Raw genomic sequence first — 25,440 nt, 5'->3', positions numbered from 1 at the left:
TTACTCAGGAAAAATCCCTGAAACTCCCAGAGGCGAAGTGATATTCCCAAAGCCAAAGAGAGATCAGTTAATAGGGGTGCCAGTTTGGATTGGACTTTATAGAGGAGCACATTCCCTGAGTAGGAGCACAGCCTAGATTAAAGATTGTGGTAGGTTTGGGGAGGGGGGCTGGGACAGAACACTGGGATACAGATTGGTTTTGTGGTCAGAAGTTTATCTGGTATCTTGAACCAAAATCTTGCGTTCATTTGGTATCTGCTAGCAAGCCTATCCTTTTTCAATAATTGGAGCTTTACAAAGGAAATTTCCTCAAGTGTGAAAGAAAGTTGGAAGTTGTGGCTGCCCTGGATTTGAGACTGCAGGAATTTGACCCCTTGGGGCACTGGCTTTGAGGCAGAAGTCATACCTGGTAGAAAGACACCTGAGACTAGTGAACTGACATGAAAAGAAGAAAGCCCATTACCCACATGGTTCTTCTCCCTTTCCTTCTTTTTTTTGTAACCTACTCTCTTCATCTTTCTTTAATTTGTGCATGTTTGTGAAACATCCAATTAATCCAGCCTGCCGTCCCCTGGAATGTAACCTTAGGAAGGCAGAGCAAATATGTTTGTCTCTTTTTCACTGCTGTATGTATTCCCAGTGCCTACAGCAGTGCCTAGCACTCAGTGGACACACAATATATACTTGTGAAATGAATCTGTTCTTAGAAACAAAGCCCTCCTCCTGGGGGAGGGAGCGGGTCAGAGAAGGGAAAGCTCTTTTTAGTGGTATCCTGGGCCAGTTCCAGTGGAGTACCCCTGCAGGGGAATGTGGGAAGAGGGAACACCACAGATGCAGGCTGGGCTGAGCAAGGGAAGTTCAGCAGAAAGAGGAGGCCCCAGGGTAAGGACTGAATCCCAAAGAGCAGGACTTCACCCTGCTTCTGCCTGTCTTCATCTCATTTTGGAGGGAACCGGTCAGAAACCCCTGGAGGAACTTCTGCCTCCAAAAGCACAAACTAGTGCTATGGGGACCAGATGGACAAAAGTGAGAAAGATGAGACAGAAAGGCCTGGGAGCTGTGGGAGAGGGAGCTCAGGGTGAACAAGTCCCTGTGAAAGTGAAATGGCCCTTCATTTGAATGCAAATGCTATGTAAAAGCCTGAAGCCCCTTGACGTCAGCCTAGCCATTGGTGGCCCATCTATACCGGGCTACCAGTCACCTGGAAACCTGACGGGTAGAAAACGCGGATGGAGTAGTCTGAGAGGCACAGGAGGGCGTGCAGCACAGCTGCCGACTGACCTATTGATTCCCTGCTGCTTCTCAAAGTCGGGCTGGGGCCTTACAAGAACTTGAGAATGGCTTAGGGAGCTCCTTCCTCATACCCAAGCCACTATGTACAGAAGCTGCCTTTTGGAAAAAGAAGCAGGCATGTACGTGGGCACTCTCAGGAGCCCCGCGGGAGGCAGCACCGCCGGGACTAGCGGCACTGGGAGTGGTGGGAGTCCCCTGCCAGCCTCCAACTTCACTGCAGCCCCTGCCTATGCGCACTACATGGGGTATCCCCATATGCCCAGCATGGATCCTCACGGGCCGTCGCTGGGGGTATGGGGTTCACCGTATAGTCCCCCTCGAGAAGACTGGACTGTGTACCCCGGGCCATCCAGTACAATGGGCACAGTACCCATGAACGACATGACCTCGAACCCTTCCACTTTTGGCTCTCAGGAATACAACAACTTGGGCCCTGCGGGCGGGGGAAGCAGCAATGGCAGCCTGCCAGCCCCAGCCAGCGGGTCACTGTTCCCCATAGACCCCGACGCCGCGGATGCCACTTCTCCCAACAGAAGCCGCCACAGCCCTTATGCGTGGATGCGCAAGACAGTGCAGGTGACCGGTGAGTAATTGATCCCAATGCCCTCACACTTCTTCCTTTGCTTGGCTTCTATTTCTGTTGGCCTGTCTGCCCTCCTACTTCTCAGGACTCTCCAGGGACAGTTTAGCTGAGGACTACTGTGTGGCTGAGTGCCCAGGATCCCCTCCCATTAGTGACCTCCCTTGCATGTGCCTCTGCTCAAAGCCAGAAGAGTGCAGTGCTTGGAACCAAACCAACCCTGGGAGTGTTTTTCATCATTTCCTGATGTGTCAAGGGAGCAAGCTGGTGGACAATGGACACATTGAGCCACAAGGATCAGGATCCAACAGTGTAGTTGCCCAGATGGGAAAACAGACGCACAGGAAAGGTCAATGGGTGAATGAAGCAAGAGGATAGCCACCAACCCAATGCTATCACTTCTACTTGCCATTTCCATTTAAAACCCTTCCCCTTCTGGGCAGGTCTGCTCCCCTGAAACGCTAGTGATACTCAACTTTGGTTTCATGGTGCTTGGTTGGCAATGGACCCTCCAGTTAAGCCACGAAAGCCCCAATGGCAAAATAGCCTCGTCATCCTGGCCTCTCAAGGAAGCTGCAGCTTCCTTCACCCAAGGTGGCAGAGGCAAGCTGGACTCAAACCCATTGCCTACTTCCAAACTCCTTTCTGCCAATGGAAGCGTTGAGTCAGGTGAGAAGACAACAGCACACTGCCAGGACATCATAAGCTACTCAACTCTAACATCCCTATGGCATGCGGGAATAACAGCCCCAGCACTAATAGGTGGTTAAAGACTTCATAACTGTCCAGGAAGGCTTCTGGAGACACAGGGGTTGGATGTAGGTCTGTAATGGAGTGCAGGAAGGCCCAGAGATTCCAGCCTAATGCTGACCCATGCTGGTACCAGCAAGACAGTGGGTGGCTGCTGGGAGCCCAAGGCAGGGGAAATGGGCACTCTGCTTTAATCTTGGGTGGGGGGGAGGCAGGGAGATGTTTGTTTTCAGTTGTAGTTGTTCTTTTATCACATTTTTATTATTCCAACCTATCGCTCTATGTCATTAGAGAAAATTGGTAAAATTTGACTCTATCATTTTTATCCTTCTGAGGAGGAAATGAATTTCAATAGCATTTGTCCATAATGATTATGCTTTAGTTCACAGTTCTGCACTTTTTCTCCCCTTTAAAAAGCAAAGGCAGGAGAGTGGGAAGGGAACAACTTTTACCATTAGGAGGACTCTTAGCTAGAAAGAGGCAGTTCCGGTTGATTGGGACATTACTAGGATAGCAATCCCAAATTAAGTGTAGAGCTTAAACACTTGGCTTTAAAGTGTTTGGAAGTAAATCTTCATTTTTAAAAATATGGGTGAGTCAGCTGGTTAAGTAGAATAAAAAATTAGGTTAAGGTGGGGCACTCCTGGGGCTGTTATTACATCTAGTCTTAGGGATGTAATTAACATCCATTTACTAAGCCCTAAGATCAGCAAAAGACACAAAAGTCAAAAAGTAGCTGCTCCCAGTCCAAGATTATGTTTTGAAACACATTAGAAGAGGAAAGTCATTAGTATGTTTGGAAGAGAGAACAATGGGGGGGAAGGACAAAAGAAATGATCTTGAGTCTTGAATTTTTTGTTTATGAGAGACAATATGACAGGTTTCTCTGCTTAAAAGTCTCCCATTTGCATTTGCTTTTATGAGCTCGGGTCTCCCTCTTGGGTAATGCTGGTGCCAGGAGAAGTTTAGAAAGGGACTCCTTAGTTTGTGATATCTTCATCACAAACCTTTAAACCTGGCTGTACAATGCCACCTTCACAAGGTTTTCTTCTCCAAATTCTATTAAGAAATTTAAAATTGAATTATTTTGGAACCCCTCTGACTCTTGGAGCTTATCTTGTAGATGAGGCTTTATTAGAGTCTATATTTCATTTTAATGTCTTATAAATCAAAATTATCTTTTTGCTATATGCTTGTAGCCCAAGGTACAGATTTAGCAGCAGTTCAAGAATATAATGAAAAGTATGGACACTCTCTCCAGAAAAATGCGCAAAAGGATACATACTTGCACCCACATGCATGTGCGTATACACACACATGCCCACACATACACACACACATCATTTTTAAAATAATTTTGGGAGATGCATGGATCCACTGAAGCCCTTCTATGGATCTCAAGTTATGAATTACACACAAAACAATTAAGCTGATCACCTCAGTGGACCACTCTGAACCAAAATGCACCTATTTGTATGTTTAGTACATAGTGTTAAACAAATATTTGTTAAATGAATGAATGAGTCAGATCCTCCTAAATTTTCTACTTCACTCTGTAGTATGGTGGGACAACATTTGGCTTATGGCTGAGAAGATAATTAGATGAACTGCAAAATGGAAGTAACCCTTCTCTGATTAAGGTAATCAAATAAAAGTCTTCCCATTACTGAAGACTATTTTAAATAACCTTAAGCTAAAGAAAGAAGAATACACATATTAGGGAACAATCAGAAACATTTCATAATGACTATTATCACATTTGATTTTCTAAGGAAAGGGGACTGACAGAGTAAATGTCTGTCCCCTAGGTGATTTGATTAAAAAGAAAGATATTTTTATTTACACTTTGTTCTCTAAGTGGTCTGTTCCAATACACATCTCATTTTAAAGATTACATGAAGAGGAACCTACAGAAAGGTTCTGTGAAAAGTTTAGTATTTTCATATTTTAAACATTGTCAGTGCATTACAGCTAGGAATTATTTTTTCATTTTTTTCTATTACCCAGAGTTGTAGTCTCAGATGAGTTTTGGCAAGGTGATAATCTAAGTAGAGCTGGAGAAAGGCTTTTTTGTTAGAAGTGGGAAAGAGGGGGAGAGAAGGAAGTAACTGAGTAATTCTGATTAAGCCACTGGACAAAACACTGGGGAAGTTATACTTAAAATGTTTTACTCAATTAATACACTTCAGAAAATAAGCTGCTTACTAATTCTTGAAGCTTATCATTGTGCTCCTTGGTTTCAACCATTTCGTTGGACAATTTTTTAAATGAATTTGGATGCAATTTTTAACTAAAAGCAGCAAAGGGTTATCTTAAGATAGAAAGTCATTGTACAGGGTCAATTGCACTGTTTTCCCTATAGAAGGAAACTGGTTTTCATCCTCTTTGCTTTGGTTTGGTATGAGAATATGGATGTTATGCTCTACCAGAAGATGTCCAAATCCCATTCAGTCCAATTTCATCATTTAAGGGGCAGAGGCAATGAGACAGGAGAAGAGAGTTCAGGAGGAGGGACACAGGAGGAATTCATTTCTCTTTGCAAAATGTGCAGTCAGTATATCCCCCGAGCTACATCTTCTTGAGGTTTGAGGCCTTATCTGTCAGATTGAGGCAACAGACTCTTTTTAACACTTCACATGGCTTTGATATGCAGCCTGGCTCTTCCTCATCCCTCCTTTCTTCAGGGGTTATATTGCCGGAAAGGGTGAGGATTTTCATGGCAAATAAAGAGGCCTGGTCTTAACTTTATTGTCCTTAGAAGAAACTGCAAGAGGGGAATTTATGACCAATGGGGGTGGGGAAGGACTGCAACCTTCCAGAGTTCTTGAAGTCTGGTTATATTTACTGATTATCAAAGAGCAGAAAACACAGAAATGCACAAGTTGAATTTTAACTTCTGCCTCAAGTTAGAATTTAAATACTCAGCTACTTTGGGATTAGAAAGGGTTTTAGGAAACATCTCTTCAAAAATATATTTTGATCGTAAGATATGAGGTTCTGGAAATAAATTAAACCTCAAAGTTTTCATTGTGATCTCAAATATACATTCTGCCTTTGTAACTAACCAAATGCCAGACCCCTGGTTTCCTGGGTTTCTGTTTGGATTTTAAAAACCAGCTCAAAGTCTGGGCCTTCCAGGTAGGTTAATTGACTAGGACTCATCATTTTCAATTTTCAAGGAGAAAAGTTTTGTTTAGTTTATTAGTCCATGAGTTATTCAGCCATTAAGTTTAATGCTAAAACATATCTCTCATCCAGAATTTGTTTCTATGTTCATGTCCCTTTTTTTCTTTCCTGGAGATGAAAGAGTGTCTGACATTTGTTTAGGGCTTGTAAATTCCAAACCAACTGGCTGGTGTTCCTGAATGTAAAGAGGGTTCAGGATGGGATCTGATGCTATGTAGCTCCTTTGTTAGGCCTGTGCTGCATCTTAACACCTCAATGGGGTTTAGAGAACCACTTTAAAGAAACCTTTGTCCTACAGATCGCTCCCCAAAACCTCACATCAAAAACAACCAGGGAAGATCAGAAGCAGTTTGCCAAATGCCATAGAGAAAAAGAGGAAGATCCTGGAGGGAGTTAGAAAAATTGAAAAGAAAGGGAAGCTTCCTAATCACCTTTGGAAAATTTGAAAGGAGGAATAAAACTCTATCTGAGGAAGGACATGAGAAATTAGTTAAATGCTGTAACACAAAGCAAATGTTTGTATATCTTTTCAAAGAATACTAGAATATGCATTTTATTCTGCTTAAGTCAACACCTCCTCCTTCCCCCATTGATTAGCCACTTGGGAATAATAGTTGATTTAAGACCCTCACACACACAAAAAATTTTTCTAGTAGATAATAGGGGCTATCCTAGAACAGAATCTAAGTGACAATAAATGTTTTCTTTTTAAATTATTATCCAAACAAAACTCTCTCTAGAATATATATATATAACTAGGAATGTATGTAACGAATAATGTCAAGATCACAGAATAGTTTGCCACACTTGGGCCATTCTTATACTTCCCAGCATATTTAAACTGGGAATAACATTTAGCATACTGGACTGGGAGTCAGAGGTATGTGTTTGGGTCCTGGCACTTCAGCTCACTAGCACAAAACCACTTAACTACACTGAGCTTCAGGTTTCTTATTGGCAAAATGGGGATAAGACACATTCTGCATAATTCAAAAGTGTAGGTGAGGGGTTCAATAGGAAATGGTATGAATGAACTGCATAAAATGTAAAGGAAAGTGTACGTATGCCATATGTTGCTACTACTGCCAATGCTGTTTCTATATGTGAGTGGGAAGGGAAGGGAATGAAAATCATGGATTAAGTGTTTGCTTTAAAAAATAAAATATTCTCCCTCTCCCACTCCCCCGCTTATGTTCCTGCTCTCGCTATCTCTCTCTCTGTCAAATAAATAAATAAAATCTTTAAAAAAAAAATAAAAGAAAGGGGGGTGCCTGGGTGGCTCAGTCGTTAAGCATCTGCCTTCGGCTCAGGTCATGATCCCAGGGTCCTGGGATTGAGCCCCCCATCAGGGTCCCTGCTTGGCAGGAAGCTTGCTTCTCCCTCTCCCACTCCCCCTGCTTGTGTTCCTGCTCTCGCTATCTCTCTGTCAAATAAATAAATAAAATCTTTAAAAAAATACTTTGGTGTAAGTAGGTCAATGATGGTGTGATAGGTTTTATATATATATACATATATATGTGTATAAAACAGCCACAGATGACAAAGAATTTAATGGAAAAGTGGATATATGACATATTTGATTCAAAAAATGTACCTGTTTCATATTTGAAAGTAATAGATAAGGATGGGAACAGTAGTTGTGATTCCTTCAACCAAAACAATCTCCAAAGAAGTAAAATATGATTAAATATATTGCTTTCTCCCCTAACAGGGAAAACCAGGACAAAAGAAAAGTATCGTGTGGTTTACACAGATCATCAAAGACTGGGGCTAGAGAAGGAATTCCACTGCAATAGATACATCACCATTCGGAGAAAATCAGAACTGGCAGTCAACCTGGGTCTTTCTGAAAGACAGGTACACTGGAAGTACAACCAACATGTCTTAAATAGTTATTTCAATAGGCTGAGGTTTTAGGGAAGTCTGTAAGCAAGAGTGGAAGCAAAACAGAAGACCAAGACATTTTCCAAGCTCTCTTAAAGCCCACATTCATCCTACAGGACCTCCTGGTTTGGTCTCATTGGTCAGTGGGTTTATTAATAATTGAATGTGGTAGGCAGTGTGCAGACGGAGAAGCAAAGGGTTGGGATATAGGAGGTGAAGAATTAAAACTCCCATAGAACTAATCAGTCAAGTCAAAACCTTGATTGACTCCCCAAGTAGTCACAACCAATGTATGAAGTGGCAATTTGGCAATCATGGCTATTATCTGGTTCACATCAGTCAAACTATAATAGTAACTGAACACCAATGCTGCTACCTGAACTAAGTTTTTCTATTATTCAGGGTTGGAAATGTAATTTTCTATGGTCTGTATAATTCTACGATGCCTGCCTCAAATTTAACATACTGTAGGTACTCAATAAAGCATGACAAGGATCAATGGTTTCCATTTACCTAAACTTTGACATTACACAACTACCTGATGTTTTTTCACTTAAGTCTAGAAGTAATCCTGGAATTATAGAATGCTAGAATTGGAAAGTCCATTAGTGTGTTACCTATCCCAAGCAGCTTGCACTTTATCCAGGTATGAAGGCACATTGGTATCACAGCAAGAGATATAGTATTTCATCACCCTTGTTCACCCAGTTCTGTGTTTCATTAAACTTATTATTGGAAGTTACTTTTAATGACAGATAGTAACCACCTTTGTTATTTAAATCCCTCCCTTTTTATCACCACACCTCAGCATCTGCCATTCTATCATTTATTTCTACCTGTGCAACAGAGGTGTTGGATAAGGTGTCATATAAAGAGCACTGCATTTAGAATCAGTAGCCCTGGATTTTATCTCCAAGTTTCATCTCAAGCAAGATACTTTCCTTCTCTCAGTCTCAGATTTTTTTTTAACCTGTTAAATAGGTATACTTCACAAGGTCATTGGGAGGCTCAAATGAAGTGATACACATGATAGGGCTTTGTAAATGCTAAAATCCTTGTACAGTATCAGCAATGACTATGAAAACTGCATTCAGTATGATGCCCCATTAAATCTAAAGCATTTTTTGTTTCAGGTGAAAATCTGGTTTCAGAATCGCAGAGCCAAGGAAAGAAAGATGATCAAAAAGAAAATCTCCCAGTTTGAGAACAGTGGAGGCTCAGTACAAAGTGATTCTGGCTCCATCAGCCCTGGGGAACTACCTAATGCTTTTTCCACCACCTCATCTGCTGTTCATAGATTTCAGCCTATTGAGATACAGCAGGTCATAGTCTCTGAATGAAAGAAAAGGCAAAGAGAAATGGAAAGTCCCCCATCCTTTAGCATTGTCTTCTTGGTCTCTAAGATATCAGCAGGCGAGTTAGGACAGGATGTAATTTCTCATAAGGCAGTATTCAGAACAAGTGGATGTGCAATTGTTGAAGATTTCTTGACTCTCAGGCCAGCACACATTCTATTCCACCTCATTGCTTCCAATAACTGAGAGGTCACTTACTGTTAGAAACCATCCTCAGAAACCTCCTGTCATGTGCTATGCTACATGGCAGTCACTTAGGAACTTGGTGGTAAGCTATATGATTAAAAGCTACGGGCGCCTGGGTGGCTCAGTCGTTAAGCGTCTGCCTTCGGCTCAGGTCATGATCCCAGGGTCCTGGGATCGAGCCCCACATCGGGCTCCCTGCTCCGCGGGAAGCCTGCTTCTCCCTCTCCCATTCCCCCTGCTTGTGTTCCCTCTCTCGCTGTGTCTCTCTCTGTCAAATAAATAAATAAAATCTTTAAAAAAAAAAAAAAGCTACAATCACAGGCCTTTGCAACTCTATTCACAATTTCAGAAACTTACTTGTGAACGAATTGTAAAAAACAGTTCAGGAAGGAGGCACATTTGTGTATGTGTACTTGTGTTTGTTATTTGATGTTGGGTGTGTTCTTTTATGCTGTCTTGGTGGGGGGAGGTAAGCAGAAATTTATCCATCTGTAGCTACTTTTGCAAGTGATTAATTCAAAAGCTAACGGCATTTTCATAACAAGACAAATGTTTAAAAATCAGCAGGAGATGATTCTGAATCCATTATCACTGATTAATAAAAATAATAAATAGACAGACTATTTTTGCTCATCAATCAATCATTTTCTGGCATCAATTACCTCATCTCAGAACTTCCAACCTATAGTGTTGATTTCAAATCTTGCCAAAATAATGAAGTCAGACTAGAACAATACAGCCCAGCTTGGTTGAGTCAGTAAAAAGGCAGCTCTCCAACACGCAGAACAAGCTCTAATCCCCTTTCTGTCTTTTCACTCTAGTGCTACAGTTCAGTGGCAGTCAGAGTTAACATAAGCACTCTCCTTGCTATTACCATAAACCTGTTCAATTTTACTTACATTATGTCATGTCAATGCAGTGTGGCCCAAGGAGATGCAGTTTACAAGTTCCAAACACACAACTTGGGTTGCAGTGAGTAGAGTTGCCTGGAGTTTTTGGTGTTGGTCCAGTATACTGTTTGCATGTCAAAGTGGCCAAAGGCTGGACTTTGATTCATTTTAAATTAAGATGGTTTAAAAGAAAGTTTTATTAATGTAGGAAAGTAATCAAAGCACAACTTTATTTTCCCTTTCAAGATACACTTTCAAAATTCTTAAGAAATTAGATTCTTGAGCATAACTACCTGTGTTTGGGTTAAGAATAAGAAATTTATCTCAGAAAGTGGGCTTCTTTTCTATGGTTGCTCCTGGGGGTATGTCATTTAGTCTTGAAGAGATTTAAGGAAAAAACCCTTCTATCTTGATCCAGGCTCTTGGAGTTATATTCTGCCTTTCCTGCATGCATCTTTACAAAACTTTTATGAGGGAGGTATCGATTGCCCCATTATGCTGATAGGGAAATGGAGATATAAGCAATCATTCATTTTCCAAACATACGCAGCAAGGCAATCATGGATGCTGATGAGAATTCTGAGTTACATAAAAATGATCTTTTGTAGTCTCTAGTGATGGATTCAAACTCAAAGCCCCTTCCTATTCATTTGGTATCAGATTATGTCACTGAAGTTGCATACAGCTCTCTCAGTGCCCACCAGCAGATAATTATGACCTAGAAATGCAGGCTTAACCCTTTGTTTTTCAGCTTACCTACCCCCCCATCAGTGAATTTGGGGCTTCTACCAATAATCTTAATAATGCCTTACATGTGTGTAATATTTTATATTTTTCAATGTACTTTCACACTTGTATATTACCTGGCTTAATATCCTTATCCCTTACAAGATAGGCAAGAGTTGTTATTTCCCACTTTGTAGTTTAAGAAACTAGAGACTAGAGGGGCTTAAGTATCTTTGGTTAACTATTTTTTTCCTTAGCCCAGGTCTAGATATTGGGGGAAGGTAACAAAGATAGATCAATTTAAGCTCTCTTTCTCTTCAAAAAGTTACCAACTTTTCAGTAAGTTAATGACAAAACCTAGGATTACAACACAGGTCTACTAAATTGAATGATTATTTATTTAGTGCCTACTCTGTGCCAGGCACTGTGCTAGGATTTCTTGACTCTCAGGCCAGCACACATTCTATTCCACCTCATTGCTTCCAATAACTGTGGGGCGAAATATATAGCATGCTAATTGGCCAGTAGGCCATCTGAGTGCTGAACAAAGAAAATCAGCATTAAAATGAGTCCTTCCAATCTACTGTGGAGAGAGATGCGGATTTTAAGGATGAGGAAGTTAAGTTCTGAGTGTACATAGGTACTTAGCTTCCTCATCCCTAACACTGCCTCACCAAAAAAAAAAAGAATATCTTTGGCTATAGCAGCTGGATTTCTCTGGGGGTTGTTCTTTCCTGCTATAAACTTATGTTCAACAGAGAAGAAACATTTTTTTATTTTTATAGATTCTAATTTTCTAGAACCTGCTAACAGAACCACAATACAGAGCTTTTGTTCTTTTTTAAAAATTTTTTTATTGTTATGTTAATCACCATACATTACATCATTAGTTTTTGATGTAGTGTTCCATGATTCATTGTTTGTGCATAACACCCAGTGCTCCATACAGAACGTGCCCTCCTTAATACCCATCACCAGGCCAACCCATCCTCCCACCCCCCTCCCCTCTAGAACCCTCAGTTGGTTTTTCAGAGTCCATCGTCTCTCATGGTTCGTCTCCCCCTCTGATTTCCCCCCCTTCATTCTTCCCCTCCTGCTATCTTCTTTTTTTTTTTCTTAACATATATTGCATTATTTGTTTCAGAGGTACAGATCTGTGATTCAACAGTCCTGCACCATTCACAGTGCTCACTATAGCACATACCCTCCCCAGTGTCCATCACCCAGCCCCCCCACCCCTCCCACCCTACCCCCCACTCCAGCAACCCTCAGTTTGTTTCCTGAGATTAAGAATTCCTCATATCAGTGAGGTCATATGATACATGTCTTTCTCTGATTGACGTATTTCGCTCAGCATAACACCCTCCAGTTCCATCCACGTCGTTTCAAATGGCAAAATTTCATTCCTTTTGATGGCTGCATAATATTCCATTGTATATATATACCACATCTTCTTTATCCATTCATCTGTCGATGGACATCTTGGCTCTTTCCACAGTTTGGCTATTGTGGACATTGCTGCTATAAACATCGGGGTGCACGTACCCCTTCGGATCCCTACATTTGTATCTTTGGGGTAAATACCCAGTAGTACAGAGCTTTTGTTCTTAATAGCATTTTGCAGCCACTTCCTCTAAGAAGACATGTCAATTCTTTCTCTGAAACCCAAGAAAAACATACACCCCATGCTTTTATGGCTATATTATGGTGGTGTGCACTTGGAAGTATGTACAAAGGAGGTTAAACACCAAAACTCAAAAGTTGCATTTAAAGCAGGTTTCAATAGGGGTGCCTGGGTGGCTCAGTCAGTTAAGCATCTGCCTTCAGCTCACGTCATGATATCGGGGTCCTGGGATGGAGCCCCACATGGGGCTCCCTGCTCAGCAGGGAGTCTGTTCCTCCTTCTCCCTTTGCCCCTCCCTCCCACTTGTTCTCTCTTTCTCTCTCTCAAATTAATAAATAAATAAAATTTTAAAGTAGGTTTCAGTAAAGAAATTATTTTTCTGATGAGGGAAGAAGCATGAATAAAAACGTGCCAAATGACTAAAAGTGTTCAGCTAGGGTGGTGGGATTATGCAGATTTTCATATTTTCATTACTTTTCAAATTCATGCCATTTTATGAGGGAAAAAAAGTTTCCTTAAGAGACATGTTTTCACACCAAATCTTCAAGTAATTTTTTAAATTTTATTTATTCATTTGAGAGAGAGAGAATAAGGGAGAGAGAGAAAGCATGAGAGGGGAGAGGATCAGAGGGAGAAGCAGACCCCCCGCTGAGCAGGGAGCCTGATGTGGGACTCGGTCCTGGGACTCCAAGATCATGACCTGAGCTAAAGGCAGTCACCCAATCTACTGAGCCACCCAGGTGTCCCTTCAAGTAATTTTTTATCCTCAAGTAATTTGAGACTTTAGAATTCTCCTTGCCCTTTATAGAAATGTTCCAATCTCCCAGTTCCTTTCTTAAGGTCCTTGATTAGTCTGGGAGCTGTTTGTGTACAGCTGCAAAGAAAGATCATTAGGAGGGTTTGGCTTTTTTTCAAAGGAGGATTTGGCTCAGATCCATAGAGTATGGCTGTTTTTCTGGGTTGAAATGTTTTAACACTACCAAACCGGGTCAAGAAGGGCAGGAGCAGCCAGCAAGGGGGGAGGGTGGTGGAAAGGAGGGATATATTACAACAGGGTATAAGGAACATTTTGGGGTGTTGGATATGTTTCTTATCTAAATTCTGGTGATGGTTTCATGAGTGTCATTTGTCAAAAATCAACTTTCATACTTTAAATTCACACAGTCTCCTGTATGTTGATTATGGCTTAAGAAACTTGCAAACAGGGGCGCCTGGGTGGCTCAGATGGTTAAGCGTCTGCCTTCGGCTCAGGTCATGATCCCGGGGTTCTGGGATCGAGTCCCGCATCGGGTTCCCTGCTAGGTGGGAAGCCTGCTTCTCCCTCTGCCTCTCTCTCTCTCTCTCTCTCTGACTCTCATGAATAAATAAATAAAACATTTTAAAAAAAAAGAAACCTGCAAACAAATACAGCAGAGTGGCTGCAACTCTGATAACAATACAGAAGGGAGGAACTCGCTAGAGGATTTAGTCTTTGGAGATAGTCACTTTAGATAACTTAGGTTTACCCTTCCAGGTGGGGATCACTTTCTTTTATATTAATGTTGGAATATGCTACTGAGGGACACCAATAATTGATAATCAGTGGGTCTCTCATACCATGCAGATGGGTTTGGAGGGTAGAGGGAGAGCAGAGTATATGGGCATTGAATCTTCAAGTATGAGCATCAATGCAAAGCAAAGAAGTGCCCTACTATGGGTTTTCAGAATCCATATTGTAAGTTAATAGTAAAAGTAGCTATTTTCATGGTATGGAAAAAGAAGCACTAAATTGGAAAGTGAGACCTGAAATTCTAGTTTTACCTACTTCTGCAACTAAATGGCTGTGTAATTTTTGGTTAGGTCACTTCATTAATAAGGGTCTCTGCTATTTCATTTGTACAGTCTAGATACTTGACTTGGCTTTAAGCAGCTATTCTAGCTTTAATCTCTACATGACATCCTGGAAAAAACCTCAAATACTTTTTCTCTTCTCCACTACTCACACAAAATAATACACACACACACACACACACACACACACACACACACACACACACACACCTTCCTCTCTTGGTTTCTCAGAGATTAAAGTACCACTAATGTGATATTCAGTCCTTTGGTCTCAAAAGACTTTTTCTGTCTTCCAGAGTTTACCATGGAGACTTACCTTTTCAGAGTCCCCATTTCTCCATCTATACAGTGTGGATCTTGAGCTTACTGTAATCACCAATCTCTGAGATTCTAGGTCTGTGAATCTTTTAATTAAAATTCAAATTTCACTGAAACAGGAAGGCACTTAAGCTGCTATGATTTATCTAAACCCATTCCAACCAGAAAAGCCTTAGAAAGGCCAGCTCAAAATGGATCACTTGGAAATGCTCCCCTAAAACAGGAATAAATCCCCTTGAACTTTATACTTTTGTCTTTAGTTGTACTTGTGCACACACTTCTGATTTGCCCCTAAGGATAAAGGAAGCAACACGTCAAATGCCTTCTAGGGAAAAGGGGAAAAATTCTCCCCTCTTCTTCCAGCATAACCTCTCCTGGTTCTCTAGCCTGATGAAACAAAAATGGAAGTCCCAAGCCTGGAACAGGTTGAATGGTGGCCCCCAAAAGATATGCCCACTTCTTAATCCTTAAAACTTCTAAATAATAAAACCTTATACGGCAAAAGAGTGAATATTCTCTTATATGACAAAAGATCCAATTAGATTAAAGAACTTCAGAGGAGGATCTTACCCTGGATTATCTACGTAGACCCTAAATACAATTATATTTCCTTGTAAGATAGAGACAGAGGGAGATTTCAAACACGTCTTAGTCCATTTGGACTGTTATGAAAAACACCACAAACAAACTTAGGTTATATCTTTTTAACAACAAAAACTTAGGTTATATCTTTTCAAGCAAGGGAAACAAAAGCAAAAATAAACAATTGGGACTACATCAAACTAAAAAGATTTTGCACAGTGAAGGAAACCATTAATGAAACAAAAAGACAACCTACTAAATGGGAGAAAATATTTGCAAATGATATATCTGATAAGGGGTTAATATCCAAAATATATTAAAAAAAACTTATAAAACTCAACACCAAAAAACAATCCATTTAAGGAATGGGCAGAATACTTGAGTAGACATTTTTCCAAAGAAGACATACAGATGGCCAACAGACACATGAGAAGATGCTCACATCACTAATCATCAGAGAAATGGAAATCAAAACCACAATGGGATATCACCTCACACCAGTCAGAATTACTAGTATGAAAAAGACAAGAAATAACAAGTGTTGGTGAGGAAATAACAAGGGAACCTTCTCCCACTATTGGTGGGATTGTAAATTGGTACAGCCACTGTGGAAAACAGTATGGAGGTTCCTCAAGAAAAGTAAAATGGACTATTACTCAGTCATCAGAAAGAATGAATATCCAACTTTTGCATCAACATGGATGGAACTGGAGGAGATCATTCCAGATTATTCCAGAAAGTGGTCGCTTTTCTGTTCAGAGAGTTGCTGCTATTCTTTTCTTGATCTCCTGTTGAGTTCGTAGGTGTTCAGAATGGTTTGATCCCTATCTAGCTGAATTCCTGGGACCAGATGAAATTTAGGTCTCCTACTCCTCCGCCATCTTGCTCCTCACCATTTTTAACTTTTTGAGGAACCTCCATACTGTTTTCCAGAGTGGCTACACCAGTTTGCATTCCCACCAACAGTGTAAGAGGGTTCCCCTTTCTCTGCATCCTTGTCAACATCTGTTGTTTCCTGTGTTGTTAATTTTAGCCATTCTGACAGGTGTGAGGTGATATCTCATTTTAGTTTTGATTTGTATTTCCCTGATGATGAGTGATGTTGAGCTTCTTTTCATGTGTCTGTTAGCCATCTGAATGTCTTGTTTGGAAAAATGTCTATTCATGTCTTCTGTCCATTTCTTAACTGGATTATTTGTTTTTTGGGGGGGTTGAGTTTGGTAAGTTCTTTTTAGATTTTAGATACCAACCCTTTATCAGATATGTCATTTGCAAATATCTTCTCCCATTCTGTTGGTTGCCTTTTAGTTTTGTTGACTGTTTCCTTCTGTGCAGAAGCTTTTTATTTTGATGAAGTCCCAAAACTTTATTTTTGCTTTTGTTTCCCTTGCTTCCAGAGACATGTCTAGTAAGAAGTTGCTATGACTGATATCAAAGAGGTTGCTGCCTGTGTTCTTCTCTAGGATTTTGATGGAGTCCTCACATTTAGGTCTTTTATCCATTTTGAATTTATTTTTGTGTATGGTGTATGAAAATGGTCTAGTTTCATTCTTCTTCATGTCACTGTCCAGTTTTCCCAACACCATTTGTTGAAGAGAATGTCTTTTTTCCATTGGATATTCTTTCCTGCTTTGTCGAAGATTAGTTGACCATATAGTTGTGGATTCATTTCTGGGTTTCCTATTCTGTTTCATTGATCTATGTGTCTGTTTTTGTGCCAGTGCCATACTATCTTGATCACTACAGCTTTGTAATATAACCTGAAGTAGAGAATTGTGATACCTCCAGCTTTGCTTTTCTTTTTCAAGATTGCTTTGGCTATTTGGGATCTTTTGTGGTTCCATACACATTTTAGAATTGTTTGTTCTGGCTTTGTGAAAATGCTGGTTGTATTTTAATATGAATTGCATTAAATATGTAGATTGCTTTGGGTAGTATAGACATTTTAGAAGATTTGTTCTTCCAATCCTTGAGCATGGGATATTTTCCATTTCTTTGTGTCATCTTCAATTTCTTTCATAAGTGTTCTATAGTTTTCAGAACACAGATCTTTTACCTTTTTGGTTAGGTTTATTGCTAGGTATCTTATAGTATTTAGTGCAATTGTAAATGGGATCTACTCCTTGATTTCTCTTTCTGCTGCTTCATTATTGGTGTATAGAAAGGCAACAAATTTCTTTACATTGATTTTGTATTCTGCAACTTTACTGTGTATCAGTTCTAGCAATTTTTTGGTGGAGACTTTCGGGTTTTCTACATAGAGTATCATGTCATCTGTGAATAGTGAAAGTTTGACTTCTTCCTCATATATTTTGAGGATCTACTGTTTTGTATGTATACGTTTATAATTATTATATCTTCTTGATGAATTGACCCTTTTCTCAATATATAATGCCCTTTATTTCATAATAGTTTCTAACTTGTAGTCTATTCTGCCTGATATTAGAAAAACCACCAAGCAGTTTGTTTACTAGTTGCATGGAATATATTTTTCCATTTTTTCACTTTTAAATTATATGTGGTTTTAGATCTAAAGAGAGACACTTGTAAACAGAGAATAGTTTGATCATGTTATTTGATCTATTCAAATTTCCACCTTTGATTGGAAAGTTTAATGCATTTATGTTTAAAACAATCACTATAAGGAAAAACGCACTTCTGACATTTTGATGTTTGTTTTCTGTATGAGTTGTGTATGATATATATTATATATATATTAAATGTTATATAATATATATTATATAATATATAACAATATTATATAACATACCTATATTTTATACCTATAGATAGGCATTTTATACCTATAAAATACCTATTTATAATGATGTTTTGTCATTTTAACCTTTCTGGATGGGGAGAGACTGTCAATCGCGGGCTAGCCAATTCTTAGCAATTGCAAAAGTTCCAGCAGGTAACATGCCTTTGATATACAATCCAGAGCCATACCTCCTCTATTTGACCCATGCACTTCAGGAGGTATTTTACTTCTGCCTTAATCATCCCAGGACAAGGTACCAGACAACTAGAAATTACTCCTATAGCCCAAAGCTCACCAAAATTCAAACTAGCCAATCCTAAACTGTTTACACTGCCCTACCTTAATTTTCCCATAGAAACTCCAGTAAAGACCATAGCCTAGGTATTCCCCTGCTCCTATCTTCTGTCCCCAACCACCCTGATGTTTCCCCATGTAGATGTGCATGGTGTGTGGTGCCTTCTGTCTCTATTACCTGTGAGTATAATGAACTTTTTTCCCTGAGGCTTTTCTGTGTCTCCTCTTGTAGCAGAACCTGACTGACCATCTCCTAAAAAATATAAAACATATAACTTTGGTTCTTCATTTCCCCTGTAAGTGCCTTCTTTTGTGTTTAATTGGATATTTGTAGTGTACCATTTTGATTCTCTTCTCATTGTTTTGGCAAATGTTTTAAATATATTTTCTTCGTGGTTACCATGAGCATTACAATTAATATCCTAAATTTCTGGGGCACCTGGGTGGCTCAGTCATTAAGCATCTGCCTTCGGCTCAGGTCATGATCCCAGGGTCCTGGGATCAAGCCCCACATCGGGCTCCCTGCTCCGCGGGAAGCCTGCTTCTCCCTCTCCCACTCCCCCTGCTTGTGTTCCCTCTCTCGCTGTTTCTGTGAAATAAATAAATAAAATCTTTTTAAAAAAATCCTAAATTCCTAACAATAAGAATTTAATTATTACCAACCTAGTTTCAGTAGCATACAAAAACTGCTCCTGTACAACTCTGCCCTCCCCTTATATTGTTGTTGTCACAAGTTACATCTTTATTTTATTTTTTAAAGATATTTTATTTATTTATTTATTTGAGAGAGTGAGCAAGTGAGAGAGAGAGAATGAGTGCAGGAGCAGGGGGAGAGGGAGAAACAGATTCCCCACTGAGCAGGGAGCCTGACGCTGGGCTCGATCCCAGGACCCTGGGATCGTGACCTCAGCCGAAGGCAGATGCTTAACCAACTGAGCCACCCAGGTGCCCCACAAGTTACATCTTTATACATGTGTGCCCATTAACACAGATTTATAATTGCTTTTATGCACTTTTATATCATGCAGGAAATTAAAAAGAGTTACAAATGAAAAATACAATGTTGCCTTTTATATTTGCCTATAATATTACCTATATTGAAATTCTTTTTTTACTTTACCTAGCTTCAAGTTACTGTTCATTGTCCTTCCATTTCAGCCTCAAAGACTCATTTTAGTATTATTTTGTAGGTCAGGTCTACTAGCAATGCACTCTCTCAGCTTTTGTTTATCTGTAAATGTCTTAATTTCTCATTCATTTTTAAATGATAGTTTTGCTAGATATACATAGATTTCAGTTTAAGTGTTATCCCACTCCTTTTTGGCCTCAACAGCTTCTAATGAGAAATCTACTATTAATTATTAATCTTATTGAAAATACCATGTATGTGAAAAGTCACTTTTCTCTTCTGCTTTCAAGAATCTCTTTGCCACCACCAGCTTTCAGTAGTTTCATAATAACATGTCAATGTGTACCACTTTGATTTTATCCTCCTTAAAGTTCATTTAAATAAAAACTTGAAGAAAAAACTAAAAAGCTCATTGAACCTCATGGATGTGTATATTCACGTATTTAATAAAAATTGGAAAGTTTTCTGGTTATTTCTTCAAGTATTTTTTAAATTTCTCTTTCTCTTACTCCTCTATTTTGGGGAGTCTCATAATGTGTATGTCAGTAAATTTAATGATATTTTACAGGATTCCTGGGCTCTGTTAACTTTTTTCATTCTTTTATTTTTCTGCTCTTCAGATTGGATAATTTTGATTGACCAGTATTCAAGTTTGCTGATTGTTACTTTTGCCTGCTCAAATATCCTATCAAAACTCTCAAGTGAGTTTTCATTTTAGTTATTGTATTTCTCAGTTCCAGAATGTCTGGTTGGTTCCTTTTAAAATCTCTATTCTCTATTGATACTCTCTATTCATTTATATATCATTATCCTTTCTCTCCTTTAGATATTTGTCCTGGTTTCATTATCTCTGACCACATTTAAGACAGCTGATTTTAAGTTTTTGTTTAGTATATCCAATGTCTTTGCTTTATCAAGGACAGTACCTGTTAATCTTCTCTATGAATGAGACATAAGTTTTATTTCTCTGCATGATTTATATATATATTTTGGAATCTGAACATTCTGAATATTATACTTGGTAAATATGAAAATCAGATTCTTTTTAAAAAAGATTTATTTATTTATTTATTTCAGAGAGAGAGTGCACGTGAGCAGGGTAGGGGCAGAGGGAGAGGGGGAGGAAGAAGGAGAGAAACAGACACCCTGCTGAGCGTGGAGCCTGACCCTGAGATTATGACTTGAGCCAAAATCAAGAGTTGGACACTTAACTGACTGAGCCACCCAGGCACCCCTGGAAATCAGATTCTTACCCCTTTTCAGGATTTGTTTGTGTTGTTTGCAGTAGCTATAGGTGTTTGTTTGTTTGTTTAGTACTTTTGTAGCTACACTGTTTTTGTAAAATCTGTATTATTTGTCATATGTGGTCTTTTTTAAAAATATTTTATTTATTTGTTAGAGAGAGAGTGTGTGTGAGAGACAGCAGGAGCAGGGGCAGAGGGAGAGAGAGAAGCAGACTCCCTGCTGAGCAGAGAGCCCAATGCGGGCCTCGATCCCAGCACCCTGGGATCATGACCTGAGCCGAAGGCAGAAGGACGCTTAACCGACTGAGCCACCCAGGCGCCCCTGTCATATGTGGTCTTAGAAGTCTCTTCCTGGAGCTTGTATTCAGCTAGTGCTTTGACAGATTGCCTTGAAGAAGAGGAGAAAAAGAGGAGAAGGAGGAGGAGAAAAAGTACAAAATCAAAGAAAAAAGATGATGAAGAAGAAGAAACCTTTCGTAGTTTTTAGAGATTGGCTCGCTCTGTGTTAGAGTACTCCTTTAATGCTAGGGACTAAAATTACAAAATGTAGCTCAGTGCTTGAAAACACGAGCTGGGTGAGTCTGCTTATTTGTGAAGAGAGACTGTGACAACTCTGCCTTAGCCTTCACTTTATGCTTGTATTGAGCCTAGAGATCTGTCAGAAGTGAAGGCTTAGGTTCTTCATAGGTCCTTTCTAAATATGAATCTTCCCCTGGCATTTGCATCACTTTCTAAATTTCCCAGTATACATAAGCAACTTTGAATGCCCTAATTTCCCAAATAAACTCTCATCCCAGCTTTTTTTTCTAGGCTTTGGCAATCTATTTTGTGCCTCAACCATAATCTTTTCACCAGGTTGTTTGTTTACCTTACAGTGTTTTTGAGGAATGAACCTCACTTTTCTGCCCTGAGTGAGTTCTGAGTTTGCAAAATAAACACAATTATCATGCATCAATCCTTCAGGAAGACTCCAGACAACTTAGGACAAACACAATTTTCTGGAAATTATGTCTATTATGCTCCCTCCAGAACCAGGGACCAGGGCACCACACTGGTAAAATGGGCTTCCATTTTCAAGACTGCCATAGAGCAATACAGTAGTAGTAGGAGACCTCAATATCCTACTTTCAATGATGGCTACAACATAAAGACAGAAAAACAATAATGAAATAGCAGATTTGAGTAACATTATAGACCAAATGGACCTAATAGACATATAGAGAATATTCAACCAAACAGGGGCAAAATATACATTCTTCTCAAGCACACACATTAACATTCTCCAGGAAAGATCACATATTAGGTCACAAAACAAGTGCAACAAATTTAAGAAGACTGAAATCATACCAAAATCTTTTCTGACAACAATGAAATAAAAGTAGAAATAAATAAGAGAAGGAAAATTAGAAAATTCACAAATCTGTGAAAAATAAACAACACAGTCCTGAACAATAAGTGGGTCACAGAAAAAAAGTAAAAAGAAAAGTTATAAAATATCTTCATACAAAGTAAAATGAGAACACAACATCACAAAAGTTATGGGATTTGAAGAACAAATGAAGCCCCAAGTTAGCAAAAGGAAATAATGAAAACTAGAAGAGTAATAAATGAGGTAGAGAATAGAAAAACAAAACAACAAAAAAATCAAAGCAACTAAGAGTTGAAAATGTAGACAATGAGATGCCTGGCTGGCTCAGTCCATAGAGCATGTGACTTTTGATCTTGGGGTTGTGAATTCGAGTCCCATGTTGGGCATAGAGCTCACACACACACACACACACACACACGAAAAGAAAAGAAATGAAAGGAAAGGAAAAGAAAATACAGACAAAATTTATAAAAATTTAGCTACTCTACTTAAGGAAAAAAGGAGAATATTTAAATACATAAAATCAGAAGTAAAATATGATATGTTACAAGGGTTGCCACAGAAGTAAAAAGGATCATAAGAGACTGTTATGAATAATTATAGGCTCACAAATTGGATAACCTAGAAGAATTGGATAAAGACCTAGAAAAGTATAATGTACCAAGACTGAATCATAAAAAAATAGAAAATCTGAACAAATACCTAATAAGTAGACTGAATCAGTAATCAAAAACTTCCAACATAGAAAAACCTCAAATTGGATGCCTTCACTGATAAATTCTACCAAATGCTCAAAAAAATAATGCCAATCTTTCTCAAACTCTTCCAGAAAATGGAAGAGGAAGGAACACTTTCAAATTCATGTTACAAGGCTAATGTTACCCTGATAACACAGCCAGACAAGGACACTGAAAGAAATCTACAGACTAATATCCCTGATGAACACATATACAAAAGTCCTCAACAAAATACTAAAGGACCAAATTCAACAGCACATTAAATGGTCATACACTATGACCAAGTGAGATTTATCCCAGTGATGCAAGGATTGTTCAACACAGCCAAATCAATCAATGTGATACACCACATTAGCAAAATTAAGGATAAAATCACATGATTATCTCAATAGGTGCAGAAAAAGCATTTGACAAAATTTAAAACCCTTTCATAATAAAAATGCTCAGCAAACTAAGTATAGAAGGAATGTACCTCAACATAATAAAGTCAGTCCATATATGACAAGCCTACAGCTAACATCACAATCAAATGGTGATAAATTGTAAGCCTTTCCCCTAAGATCAGGAAAAAGACAAGGATGCCCACCCTCACCACTTATTTTCAACATAGTACTGAAACGCTTAGCCAGATCAATTAGACAAGGAAAATAAATAGAAGTATCCAAATCACAGAAAAAGATGTAAAATTATTTCTGTTTGCAGGTGACATGTTCTTATATATAGAAAACCCCAAAGACCCCACAAAAAACTTAGAACTAATAAATGAATTCAGTAAAGTTGCAGGATATAAAATAAAAAATCAGTTGCATTTCTATACACTAACAATGAACTGCATGGAATGGAAATTAAGGGGGAAAATCCTGTTTACAATAGCAACGAAAAGAATAAAGTACCTTGGAATAAACTTAACCAAGGAGATTAAAGACTTTTACACTGAAAACTACAATATACTGATGAAAGAAATCAAAGAAGACACAAGTAAATGGAAAGATATCACGTGTTTATGGACTGGAATACTTAATATTCATCAAAATGTTCATACTACCCAAAGTGATGTACATATCTAATGCTATCCCTATCAAAACCCCAGCGACGGGCGCCTGGGTGGCTCAGTCGTTAAGCGTCTGCCTTCGGCTCAGGTCATGATCCCAGGGTCCTGGGATCGAGTCCCATATCGGGCTCCCTGCTACGCGGGAAGCCTGCTTCTCCCTCTCCTACTCCGCCTGCTTGTGTTCCTGCTCTCACTATGTCTCTCTGTGTCAAATAAATAAATAAAATCTTAAAAAAAAAAAAAAAAACCCCAGCGACATTGAATCATGGAACACTATATCTAAAACTAATGATGTAATGTATGGGGATTAACATAACAATAAAAAAAATTAAAAGAAAGAAAACCCTAGTGACATTTTTTACAGAAATGAAAAAAACAATTCTAAAAATTTCATGCAATCACACAAAAAAACAGAATAGCCAAAGAAATTTTGAGGAAGAACAAATCTGGAGGCATCACATTTCCTGATTTCAAAATGTATTACAAAACTACAGTAATTTGGGGCGCCTGGGTGGCTCAGTTGGTTAAGTGGCTGTCTTCGGCTCAGGTCACGATCCCAGGGTCCTGGGATCGAGCCCCACGTCAGGCTCCCTGCTCAGTGGGGGGCCTGCTTCTCCCTCTCCCTCTGCCTGCTGCTCTGCCTACTTGTGCTCTCTCTATTTCTCTGTCAAATAAAAAAATAAAACTACAGTAATTTAAAACAGTATGGTACTGGTATAAAAACAAACATGTAGATGAATGAAACAAAATAAAGATCTCAGAAATTAAACTACACATATATGGTCAAATTATCTTTGACAAATGTTCTAAGAACATAATAAGGAAAGAATAGTCTCTTCAACAAAGGGCATTGGGAAAACTGGATATCCACATACAAAGGTATAAAATTAGAGCCCTATTTTTACACCACACACAAAATCAATGTAAAATGGATTAGTAACTTAAATGTAAGATCTGAAACCGTAAAATAATTTTTTTAAAAAAGCATAGGCGAAAATTTCATGACATTAGAGTTGACAGTTATTTCTTGGATTTGACACTAAAACAAAAAATAAAGTAAGGCTACGTCAAACAAAATCTTCTACATAGTAAAGGAAACAATCAATAGACTGAAAAGGCAGCCTTTGGAATGGGAGAAAATATTTGTAAACCATATATCTGATAATAGGTTAGCATCCAAAATATATAAGAAACTCCTACAACTGAATAGCAAAAATGTTAATAATCTGATTAAAAACAGACAAGGTACTTGAACAGATATTTCTAAGAAGAAACATACAAATAGCTAATACATTCATGAAAAGGTGCTCAACATCATTAATTATCAGGAAATTGCAAACCAAGGCCACATTGAATTGTCATCTCATACTAGTTAGGATGGCTATTATCAAAAAACCAAAAGATAACAAGTGTTGGTGAGGATGTGCATAAATTAGAACACTTGTACACTGTTGGTGGGAATGTAAAATCATGCAGTTACTATGGAAAACATCATGAATTTTATTCAAAAAAATGAAAATGAGAACCACTATATGATCCAGCAATCCTAGTTCTGGGTATATTTCCAAACATATTGGAATTGAGGAGGGCACATACTGCATGGAGCACTGGGTGTTATACGAAAACAATGAATCATGGAACACTACATCAA

The 25,440-nt window shown here is 38.9% G+C and overlaps 1 protein-coding gene across 1 annotated transcript; it reads left to right on the top strand.

The window, feature by feature from the left end:
• Nucleotides 1-1,374: 1,374 nt before the first annotated feature.
• On the top strand, nucleotides 1,375-9,033 carry CDX4 (caudal type homeobox 4). The gene is made up of 3 exons (XM_032387829.1): nucleotides 1,375-1,876; nucleotides 7,521-7,666; nucleotides 8,827-9,033. The coding sequence occupies exons 1-3, from the start codon at nucleotides 1,375-1,377 to the stop codon at nucleotides 9,031-9,033; spliced, it is 855 nt and encodes a 284-aa protein (XP_032243720.1).
• The last annotated feature ends 16,407 nt before the right edge of the window (nucleotides 9,034-25,440 follow it).

This window comes from Phoca vitulina, unplaced genomic scaffold (genome assembly GCF_004348235.1).
Source record: "Phoca vitulina isolate PV1807 unplaced genomic scaffold, GSC_HSeal_1.0 scaffold51, whole genome shotgun sequence".
In the NCBI taxonomy this organism is placed as follows: Eukaryota; Metazoa; Chordata; class Mammalia; order Carnivora; family Phocidae; genus Phoca; species Phoca vitulina.
The sequence above is the reverse complement of the archived record's forward strand: the minus strand, read 5'-3'. Positions and strand labels throughout refer to the sequence as shown.

Bases quoted from the DNA above. Each gene is read 5' to 3' on its own strand.
- CDX4 (XM_032387829.1), top strand. From the start codon at position 1,375: ATGTACAGAAGCTGCCTTTTGGAAAAAGAAGCAGGCATGTACGTGGGC. The intron at 1,877-7,520 runs GTGAGTAATTGA...CTCCCCTAACAG, and splicing joins CAAGACAGTGCAGGTGACCG to GGAAAACCAGGACAAAAGAA. The intron at 7,667-8,826 runs GTACACTGGAAG...TTTTTGTTTCAG, and splicing joins TGGGTCTTTCTGAAAGACAG to GTGAAAATCTGGTTTCAGAA.